At 36.8% G+C, this 12,155-nt stretch overlaps 1 protein-coding gene across 1 annotated transcript; it reads left to right on the top strand.

Annotated features, from left to right (window-relative positions):
* Positions 1–242: 242 nt before the first annotated feature.
* LOC115452992 lies at positions 243–10,230 on the top strand (the record flags this gene model as incomplete). Its single annotated transcript, XM_037446788.1, is given in 6 exon segments — positions 243–304; positions 307–507; positions 614–822; positions 906–1,212; positions 1,288–1,448; positions 7,153–10,230. Coding segments are annotated over 6 exon segments (1,525 nt in total), but the record flags the coding sequence as incomplete, so codon positions are not given.
* Between the last annotated feature and the right edge of the window lie 1,925 nt (positions 10,231–12,155).

Below are 12,155 nucleotides of genomic sequence, written 5' to 3'. Positions count from 1 at the left end.
GTGTACTTATGCTATTGACACTTCCTACACAGTCGCGTGTATACAAAACCGATTAGCACTATAAACTATGATACTTTCTGTACTAATAACCATGCAGTTTCAATTATCATTTCTACACTCGGGCACTTGTATTACGCACGCACAGCTCATAAAGGCGGTAGACCGTGACATTTAATAAGTAGTTCATAGCAATTAATTAGGTCTGCCCTGTGGGCATCGAAATTACAAGTTTTTGTTCACAGCGGTATCGAGTGCAAAGATGAGGTGTTCGCAGCACACCAAGTGCAGCACGCCGATCTGAAGCCCCGGTGGCAGTGACTGCACCCGTACCCGCGCCCGCGCCGCTCTGTGCGCCTGTCGCGCCGCCTGCCAACGGCGCAATAGTCGCCGCCGTACCCTCCGACGACGAGCGACCTATACCCGTCACAGAGCTCATTTTCGCACCGCGAAAGAAAGAAATGAATAAAGGCTTTCTCATGTTCTCCCAAGACGAGGAGGGACTTACAAGTGAGTGGCTCTCGAACCACAGCTTAGGTATCCGATGTTGCTTTATTGTGTTTTTTATTGATTTCGTTGACGCAGCACTGTTTATGATGGTTTTGTTTTCTTTCAGTGCTTAAAGACGAGCCGGAAGATCTGACCCATTTGGCACCTACGGCTGGTGACGCTTGTATCCCTCTGGAGAACAGCCCGTTTGACATGTTCGATGATTTTATACTAAGCGACAATTACTGTAGCCTTTTGGGTGATGAATTGGCTAATGCGTCACCGGTAGACTCTCTAACTCCTGATTCGTTGTTATTATCTTCGCCCGAACCTCAGGTGATAATTCATTTTGTTCGATTGAAATATTTGTGTAAGGATTTTGTTGTCATTTATTATAATCGATGATTGATATTTTTCAGGAGAATGAATCGTCATGTGAACAATCATCGTTATTAACAGAACTGTCGTTGGACGCGTTTGACGGCACGAGGTCGGATAATGATATTGACGATGGAAACTCGCCGTTCATACCGACGAGCGACGAGCTGCCGGTGCTGGAGCCGGCGGTGATGTGGGGCGCGCTGCCCGACAGCGTCAGTCTGGCTCGCCCCCAGCCCACGGAGACACACAATGCCTCCCCAGCACCGGCGCTACAGCGCTTGCTCACTGCGTCGACCACAGGCCCGCCGCCACAGGATCTCATTACCAATATATATTCAGATCAAGGTAACTTTTCAATGCAAACATGAATATATACGTTTTGAATTAGAATGTATGTTATATCAAATTGTATTGTTTTAGGTCTCATACCGAGCAGAAGCGTTGCGTCTTGGGATACGGGTGTGAAAAGAGTATTGAAGCAAGAGCAGGAGCCGTGCGCGAAGCGTGCTAAGCGCAGCCCGTCCCCGGCGCCGGCTAGAGCGAGTAGCAAGCCCTCGTCGAGCGTCCTCATGAATCTGCTGGTGAGCGGGTGCGACGTGGACGCCGGCTATATCTGCATGGTGCAGTGCAGGCCGCGCCACAAAGCGAAGGCCTGAGGCGCGCCGTGCGACCACACTCAGACTCATAAACTGTGATAATGCGCGTCCAGTGTTCAAACGATAATTGCCTCTAGCTAGTTCCGAGCTACGCAGCACTTTACTCTGGTCGGAATTTGTACGAATTAAATTTAAACACAGTGCCGTCGATACATGTGATATTAACCGTATACATACCAGTGTCTGACTGAAGTCGCATCTTATTACTCTAATCAGCAAGTCCCACGAGACAATAAATGATACGAGCCAGATTAAAGTCTGTAAAGGCAATTCGACCGTCAGGCGTGTAGTCGTAGGGGCTCGGCGCGAGGACCGGTTAGCGTAGTTAATCTTCCACAGACTTGCAATCTCGTGCTTCGCCCGAGGGCGTTAACCAGAATTAGTTTTAGGTGATGTGCGGGTAAACCCGTGTTTTTATTGTAACTGTGTAAATTTGTAAGCAGTCGAGCGTTGAGTTTAGTGCTTAAGTTAAACGTGCGCATATCGTGGTGGTTATGTGATGAACAATGAATCGTTCCTAGGTTAATGTAGTTACCGAACGTCCCCAAGGCCGGGACGCGCCGCGCCTCCGTCTTATGTTCGTAGCTCGAACCGAGTCAATATTAGTAGTTTTATTTTACCTTGTTCTCAGAGGTTATCGCTATTTATTAGTTACTGTAATTCTACGCTTAGTTAATGTTAACTAGGTCTAATGTTATCTTTTACATTGAAATAGTGCTAGTTGATTTTAGACGTTTTACACGGAGTGTAGCCGACGCGTACGACGAACAGCACGATGGTTGGCCCGCGTGTTTGCCGTTCCCACTGCCAAATGACACAGAGTACAACTTACAGCGAAGTTGTGTTGTATACGGTTTTATGTTCGTTACGTATACACATTATATTTTGAGATCTTTACACAAAACTTTAGGGAGTTGTCACAAGTTGAGAATATTAACTTAAGCAGCTGCGTTGCATTGTAAAGTAGTGTGTACGTCATAGTGTGCTTGACTCGTCATCGCATATGAGTATTCTAAATTAAAGACGTCGAGCGTATATAAATATTTTAACTTATCATCGTTGTTTTAATAACTTATAGCGTTTAAGTGATGACGATGTGAACTAGAGAAATGTTATATAATTATTTATTTTTCTGGAGAGAAATAAATATTGTGAAGTTGACAAAGAGACATTTAATAAAATGAAAAAAATAGTGTTGGTAAAAGGTGCACTTTGCTGATTTTATTGACCTTTCCTTATTCCCAAATCCTATGAGTATCGGCTTTGACATTTTACAAGCGAAAACACATTATAATTTTATTTTCTGCATTTATATATGAAATCTAATTTGTGCTGAAAATGCTTCGACAAAAATTCTGCAATATGAATTTTCAGGGTGAATATCGGAGTAATCTCATTAGAGCTAGTTTTTAATATCCGATGTCTGTAATGAAATTTTATATAACTAGATTATGATCTTCATCGTGCTCATGTGCAATATTTATCTAGAATGTAAACCAAGAATTACATTAAAATCTAAGACCCATTAAATTCAAACAGGAAAATATAGTCACTATGAAATAGAATACATAAGTCTGACCTTATTAAGAAGTAATAAAACGTAATGGAACCCAAATTAATTTAAAAGGTCACAAGTTTTGATTGTTTTCGCGTATCGTTGATTTAATTTCGAGGTAAAAAACAACAGATTACACATTACGCAATCGGTGAAGTTATTTTCATCACGATATTATCAGAACGTAAAGTTTCTGTAGCACTGTCGGAATAATTAATGTAATCGATTTTCTTGCCTCGCGAATTTTATGTAATAATATTTCGATAAATTCTGTTCTTTGTTCATATATAGAATCACTTGTCTTGAAACAGATTGATAGAGAAATAGTACTTATTCTCAGACGTATAAATAACCTTATTATTCACACAATTCATTCAAAATTTCTTATAAAATATGATCAGTTAGTTCGAAGTATCTGAATAGTGAATAGAGGCGAAATTGTTGCAAGACTAAGGTCAATAAGCAGACGAGAAATCCTTTTAAGCCGTCCCTCGAAGCGTCATGGCCTCCCTCAGATATCGCTGGCATAAAAAGGCCACTGACATGGAATTTGTCCCGACCATCTTATTTCCTTTCTGTTTCGCTTTTATTGCGTCTACGGTATTGTGAGGAATAACTGCGTACGTTATGCGACGGGCTCAACTGACTTTAACTGTCCTAAAGTCTTGTATTTAAATAACAATACACGGTTGTTTAGGGCTGCCATGACACGAAAATAAAGAGACATAATTTGGAGTAAAAATGTGTCAAATATTTCTCTCAGAAATTAGGCCGCGTCTACAGATATGGTTATGTTCTTAAAAAAGTCCTAGAGAAAAATAGAACACGTAAACCCAAGATGGCTTAGGCGTTCTACTTTTGCAGTGAGATGTTTCGCAGCCCTAGTTTAGTCCTAACTTAACTCCGTTATAAACGATCCCAGCCAGCCTTGAGACGGATTCTTAGATCAAATATATTTGTCGAGGTGTGGTATTTGCACGCACTTTTAACATCGGCATAAACACTGCTGAGTAGGGCGCGATGAAACTTAAGTTAAGATTAATTTTATGATGTGAAATCTTGTTTTTTATTACCTTCATGTTTTAATAATATTCTGAAAGTAGCATTTTTTTATGATTGAATGCCCGGGTTCTGAATAATAAGTCATCCGAGCATTAAGATTTCATAACGTGAAGCCCCTAAAAACTCTTAAGTTCCTTCCATGTAAACGTATTTAAGGATTATTAATTTAATTATTTTTATTTAGGGCCGCTTTTCCATCATTAGGTAATTTTATTTTAAATAAAATACAATACAACGAATTAAAATTACAGTTGTGTGTATGATTTGGTTAATATGTCTCTTTTATAATCAGTCACGTCATAATTTATTTTATTTGACGATTGAAAAAGCAGCCATTATTCATAAATCGAGCAAAGTGAATAAAATATTTGGTCTTATAAATTGATCGTAGAATCGTAGTGATATATTCTAAAGACGTGGGCAGATCTCTAAAAAAATCTACCATATTAGAAATTATTTTTCTGTGCTCCTTTTCTATATGAACTTTAATTATACCAAATATACTTCTCCGTGCGCGCAATGTGTTTTAAAAGGGGTACGTTTTTTCCTTTAATTAATAATTAATTTTGGCACATAGTTAGACCATAATATAATAAAAAGTGAGGAATAAATATTATTTACTTCCTAATTTTTACTTTATTCCAAAAAGTACACAGTGCCTCTTGTATTCCCAAACGGAGTCACGAGCGATTTTTGAATCTAGTTAGCTAGTTTTGTATAACAAAAATATTACGACAACTTTTATGCAAAGACATTCGTTTTGTTTTGGCTTTTGTGTATTTTTCTTGAGATGATAAAACATGTTCAGTGTTTGTAAGTAATTTGCGAGGTTGTCTGTTTTCTCCGTAGGGATCTCGGCAAAGAAACGTTGTTTTCATGTTACGTATTAGATTGGAAAATTTATGTAAAAATGTTTCTGTAGCTTATGTAAAAAAAATAAGTTTATTATATTGCTTTGAATGACGAGACGATCTCGCCGTTCGCCTGATGGTCAGCGATACGACCGCCCAAAAACAGTATAAACATCATCCAACACCTTGTATTACAAAGTATTGTTTGGTATTCCACTGCGCTCGCCATCCTGTGACATGAGATCTAAATACTTGTTATATTTAATGTTGTTATTCTTGTTATCTCTAAATTGTACATAAAGCAGTATCTTAAGTTTTTAAATTTTCTACGAAATCTTTATCCTTAACAGAATGCTTATCCTCGTGTGAAACGATGTTTCGTGTTTGCATTGATAATACAAATATAAAACTAGAAAAGACTATAAGCCAATGAACCAGAAACTGCAAACAAATCTAGACAAAAAGGTGTCAATAAAATTAGCACATGTAGTGTTTATTTTCCATTACCGCGAATAAATATAATGTGACCTTTTTCCTCATACTGAGTAATCATGCGGTATAGCAGTGCACGTAGGCATTTACTGTAGGATATTAATTTTATAAGTGCTAATTTCGGAACTCGGTCACTTTAATAATCAAAAAAATTAAACACAAGACTCATTTAACTCGCACATATTTTAACAACAAAATAAAGGTATAACATGAAAGTGCATGTTCATATCTTACATTCCCAGGCATGCATTACCTCGTAAAGAGATGAAGGTAAAAAAGCTTTTTAAATATAAAACGCGAAATGATCTTATATTATGCTCTTTGTTGATATGTGTGAAGTGATAAATTTACGTTCCTTCAAATAACTTATTGCTATTCAATTTACATACCGCGATTGTGTATAGCCTGCTTCTACAGACTTAACTTCTTACACATCATGTAGAATTACAATTTTCATTTTAGTTCCCATTATTACTGTTTTATTATTTCATCTATGAATATAAAGCTTTGCGAAATTATACCTCCATGACAACTGTCTCGTAGAGGTACAAATAGCACGTATTTTGGAAGAACATGGAGATTAGCGTTACATACATGCTTGGTCTAAGCAACAGACAACACATAATTACATTAATTATATGAAGATTTATCTTGTAATTAAGAAGTTACTCTTAACATGAACCCTGAAAATTACCAGTTTTATTGTTCCCATATTTTTTTACAAGTCTCATATCATTTATCAAAGGATATTGAAAAGTTTGAACGACTTTTAAAATCATGTTTGAAAAAATAACAATTACCATTACTATGCAATATGCATGCAGGCAAGGAGCTGTCGCAAAGCAGTAGGTTAATTTGAAATTTTTATCGATCACCCACAAGGCCGCAGCAGGCGAGCCGCATTGCACCAACTGGCATCTGGTGGTGCACAACCCCCATTTCAATATAATTAGTTTTGATGCGCTATAAACCAAAGTAAAAAAAAAATCCACTAAACATAATTTTATAAAAGGAAAAATTTGTTATACACTAAAGTATTTTTTTTATTAGTGGAATGAAAAGTTAAGTGACAGTCTGAAAAGCTTACGTTTTATCTCTTGAGACCCCAGTTTACAATAGCCAGAACGTTACAAATTTAAAGACGCCTATTTCACAGCATGAATAATTAACTACTTGAAAAGTATCAATGTTTAATTACGACCAGTTTGAAGGTTTTGTGGAGGGAAATCAGTATTACGCAACCCGTCGATCATACAATGCACAAATAAAGCGACCGTGGACATACTTATTGAATCGCATAGCGCCTTAATGAATACTAAACACGACTGCAACCACAGACCTTAAATACGTAAGTGTGTCAATGAATACACGAATGTTGAGAGACGCTTGTACCGTTAAATATTCTTCAATCAATCTTATTACTCTATACAACATTCATAACGCTTTATTATAGTCTGACGCAGATATTGCGTAGAAATAGAGACGATAACTCCTTTGAAATTTATGTTTTCAGTGGTAAGGTCAAAGCTTATACTCTATATTTTACTCATCCGACGTGCGCCTTTTTGCTAGCGGCAAAAACCTTAGATGTAACGCTGGACGATCGCATAATTTATGTCTAACAAGTCTGGGTACTTCATTTGCTAATTTTCTTCGTCTGTGCTTACAGGATACGCCACAACCGTCACCCCAGAGTCAACATAATATGCACACCAATTACCAGATGATACAAAATGCACAGGCATTAGGGGGCCAAGCCATGAACAGAAACAGTATCCAGATACCTGTTATAAACATCGTTCCGACCATAAATAATCAAATATCGCGCACCAACACGCCTATCAATCAAGTCATACGCACAAGCATGGCCAGCCCGATGTCTCCTTTAAGCCTGAGTATCGGCAGTCCGATGTATTCGCTGCCGCCCAGCCCGAGCAGTTACAACAGTCCCGCCATGAGTCCTGCTCAGAGAGACCGCATGATGAGTCCGTATTCTTCTTCGCCATCGTTGTCCCCGATGGGTAAGTACCAAGTGTACAGTCCAGGGAGGTTGATGTCGCCGGCGGGCGTGATCCAGGGCTGCGACCCGTACCTCACGACCAAGATGCAACCCAGCCCGGGGTTCCCGATGCAGACAGAAATGCTCCTGGATTCGAACGTGCCGCTGACCACGTCCGACTTCTGGCCGGACACGGACATGCTCCAAGGAACAAGCGACTTACTAACGGCTTTCGATGACGTCAAACTAGGCTAATTTTTTAAGTTGAGAGCGCGGTTGAGGAGTGATTTCCCGAATTGGATGAGTTGTGCGATGATTGAATACTGCCTACGTAAAAAGCATTTCTGTATTACGACTGTGACCAAATATATAATTTATCAATATTCAGTTTTTCACACAAACATTCCCGTAAAGATGTTTTTTACTTTCAGTAGAACAGTCTTTTAGAAATCACTCGAATGAATGCAGGGTCGGAATGGTTAGGGACATAATAAAAGGATTCCACGCGAATTTCTCATTTCAACCAAAGTTGTTTTTTTTACTGCGAGCACAAAATGAACATTCTTCCTTTTGTCTATACATACTGGTTATGTTTAAATCGTGTCAAATATAATAGTAATTACTGCTATATCTAATTGAACAATTTACTTGGAATCCTGGTGATGTAACGATGTGACTTAGATTAAAATATACTACATAATATAGTGAAGTGAGTATGTATACCTACCGTGTTATTTGTATGTAGGTATGTGTTTACCTACGTGTACATAATATGTTAGTGCGGTTGTAAATTAGATTTTTATAGAATTTATGAACAAAACATAGTTGAGGCAGATGTAAAGATCTCCTGTAGTTCACACGTAGTTCTTAATTATTGTAAGTTTGTTGAATTAAAATTTTAACTATATTACCTTTTGTAATAGCAAGGAAAATTTGTTTCTTACATCAATCTATATACTATCGTAAAACCAACTAATATTTTGAAAATTGCAACGTTTTAGAAAAAATAAAGATATCATTTTGTGTAAGTTATTTTAACTGAACAATAAAAGTAATCTTCACAAAATAGATTACAAATGGATGGATAGAAAATAGATACAAAATAAAATCGATAGGGCGTCCTACTGAAAACTGAAGAGTGCAATTTCGCAAATGCGCCATCGCTCTACGATGGTGAATTAAAAAACAATTTCGTAATCCAACATCATTACGATTGTCGACGAACATGACCCAGTCGTAGGTAGATACTTCCTCTACACCCTCTGTCGACATTCCAATGCAAACTGCAAGAATTTTCGCAATTACAACAGTTTTCTATTGGAAACCTTTTAAAATAATACATTTTGGTGCTTAAACAGGGCCCCTGCATCTGTCTCAATTATGAAAATATTTTTATATTAAAATTATATAAAGAAGAAAATTGGCATATGGTATATCTATGATAATTCAGCGTCACGTATTATTCGGCATGGTATTTTATTTTCATTTATGAACATTTTCTCAATAATAATTAGAGTACGAGGGGGTTGTTTAGTGTAATGATCAAAATTATATACTCAGTTAGTGAATAAGAAAATGATTTTCTTTATCAAAGATTTAACATTATTGCCGTTGCGATGAAAACCAAATAACTAAGTATAATTTTGTTCGTGGAGCTCATTTTGACATGATAAAATCCATCACAATGTTTCATTGTTTCTATAATTGACTTCATGTAGTATTGTTGGAAATCAAAAGAAAATAATAAGACAATATTTTGATATTGGAATAAAACTATTTTGCGGGTGGTCCGCCCCGTGACCACGAAGGCTGCAGTCTTCGAAACGTCGGGAGAAAATTATAAAATTAATAATCTGCAATTATAAATCTGCAAAATAGTTTTTTATTTCAATTAACATTCGCGTATACATAGAAATCATTACAATATTTTGATTTTCAATAATATTATATCATTTAAACACTGCCTTTTGTCACAATTACTAACATTGGGCATATTGACATCTATAAAGAATATATTATTGTTTTTCTGCAAGAAATTATGTAAGGTGCATATGGACCCAGCGTTTTTGGGTACCACCTACTAAATACACTCGAATAATTACTACTTATATAATTTCCTTATTCCTGCTTTTACTAACTATTTATTTCTGTTTAAATTATGATATCCTCTATTACAAACACCCGTACACTTTAAGTACAATCAGCAAAATATAATTTCATATGACATCAACGAATGCAATTACTTTTCTTTAACTTAAATCTCGTTAGAATTAAACATGTAGTTAAGTTATATATTAAGTTCTCGAAGTTAATCGCCCGAGATGAATGTTTGCAATGTTTTTATCACACATAGAAGTGAAAAATATTTTATCGTGTAAGAGAATTGTTAAACTTGTTTAATTTCATATTAGTTGTAGTTCTAGTATGTGCCTAATTTTAATTTTTAATTAAGTATATGCTTTTTGTTTTAAGTATAAACTGAATGGAGAGAACATACTGCCAATTTTCACCGATTAACACATGTATACTTTGTTTTGTCTGATTTAATAATTTTGTTTTCGAGTCCACTCTGTGCCATAGGAATAAGATGTATTTCGTAAATGGAATATTGTCTTTTATATTATTCGGAATTTATAAAATGAAAATTATACATTTATAAAAATATATTACGAATTGAAATCATTTTTTGTAAATATACGTAAAATCAGATTGTTTTATATATTTAGAGATTAAATTACTGTCAATGAATTGTGCTTTTATTTTACCCCTTTTTAGTACCTTTCTAAATTTATTTAAACGTCTAAATCAAAGAGAATCATATTATATATGGAAAATATAAATTCAATGAATACTAATAATTAGTAATATAACCAGACTTTAAAAAGTATAGTTAGTTATAGAACTGCTTACAACAAAGTCGCCTGGAGATAAACGCCGCGAATATCCTTATGGAACGTAAATCCTTGCCGGCGACCTTCTTACAATTTTTTGGTGCCCCTACGTAGTATATTACTTACTCTATAGGTGCCCCCTGAAACCGGGGATCCATAGCATTTTGCCTGTCATGTCAGCCATTGTTGCAACTATAATACAGTATAGTCTTCATTCTACAAAATTTTATGTCGCGGATTCTGGACGTCGGGAACTTTGAGGGGCTTTTTTCGGTACATCAATAAATTCCATACAATCTATTTACGGATAATAAACGTATGCAGTTTTGTTACGCGCCGTTAAAATAGATTCAACTATTAATGAGCGTAAGTTCCATAATAAAGAAATAATTATTGTTTATCCTAAAACCTAATCGAATCAAAACTGCACGTACAACTTTTCTTGTTATTGTTCAAAAGCGCCATCTTTGCAATTCTATATTTAACTTATTTAGCGTCAATGTTATAACATGACACCGTTTTAAGTTTTAGCGCCATCTATCATTAGTTTGTACTTTTACAAAGTACCTAATTTTGTTACGTAATAAAGTTTTTTTAGGGAATTGATTATGGAAACTAAAATAGGCGACTTTAAATAATTATATCAACATAATCCATTGTGTTGCTTTTAACTTGTTCTAAATAAATTCATAATATCGTTATCAACTGGCACTATAATTTCAATGACAGTAGGTATAACGTACCGATGACAATGACAGCTGACAGTTGAAAAAGGTCACTCATTCGATTGGTTGCCCAAGTCGGTCGAGCAGAAAAATACTTTATTTTTGTGTTCACTTCATATTATTGATTGCGTCGTATGAAAATGAGTTAACATTCGTATTCTTGTGAGAAACCTAAAGTGAAAATTCCGTGATATACTAGATTATTTATTGTGTAGTTTGTGTAAAAATGGCATCAACACCAAAACAAGTGAACGGCAACGGTTCGATTAACAACGGCTCCCTAGGAAAAAGAAAAAAATCTCGCGGCAGCAGGGGGTCGTATCTATCGAAGTGGTTGGACAGGACAATGCAGCACATCCCAGAGCCAAGCTTGGACCCGTATGATTCTTATATAAATCCCAATGTGAATTGGACAATGTCGTCTCAATTTGCGCCGGGCTACGATCCATACAGGTACATCTACGGTTGTGCGGAGCCAGTGTCACTGCCCACGCTCCCTTCCTACTGCAGCCCTATGATCCACTTGGGCCCCGAGCACAGATACATGCAGAACGTAAACAAAGCAATGCCAGTGCAGAGGCCTCGGGTGCGGCGGCGGAACGACATCAAAGCGGAGGAGATCCACAGTACGCCTCTATCAAACAGTCAAACATATTTGCAGCCAAAGAACTTCACGGACAGCCAAGATTTTGCGAGTTTACCGCCCATAGTGACTTCAGTTGCTGATACAAATTCCAACAGTGACATGAATACGAATGAAAAAGACGACGGCAGTAATGCGAGGAGATACAGTGACCCATGTGTAAGGGGGCTGCCTGATATAGCAAGGCCAGAGAATGGAGATGCTGAGTCAGGCTCAGAGACAGGATCAGACTTCTCAGGCAGCCAAGTGGGGAGCAGACTACTGACGTGTCTCCTTGACCAAATAGCATCACTAAAGTCATCAAATGAAAGACTGAACAAAGACTTACTGAGTACCAGAGGTGAGTTATTCAAGTACCATTTCATGGAACCAGTAGATGACATGGTTGTTAAGTTTGAAATATTAAAAAAAACT

The sequence above is a fragment of the Manduca sexta genome, unplaced genomic scaffold (assembly GCF_014839805.1).
Source record: "Manduca sexta isolate Smith_Timp_Sample1 unplaced genomic scaffold, JHU_Msex_v1.0 HiC_scaffold_3640, whole genome shotgun sequence".
Classification (NCBI taxonomy): Eukaryota; Metazoa; Arthropoda; class Insecta; order Lepidoptera; family Sphingidae; genus Manduca; species Manduca sexta.
Note: the sequence above shows the minus strand (reverse complement) of the source record. Positions and strands in the feature narration are given on the sequence as shown.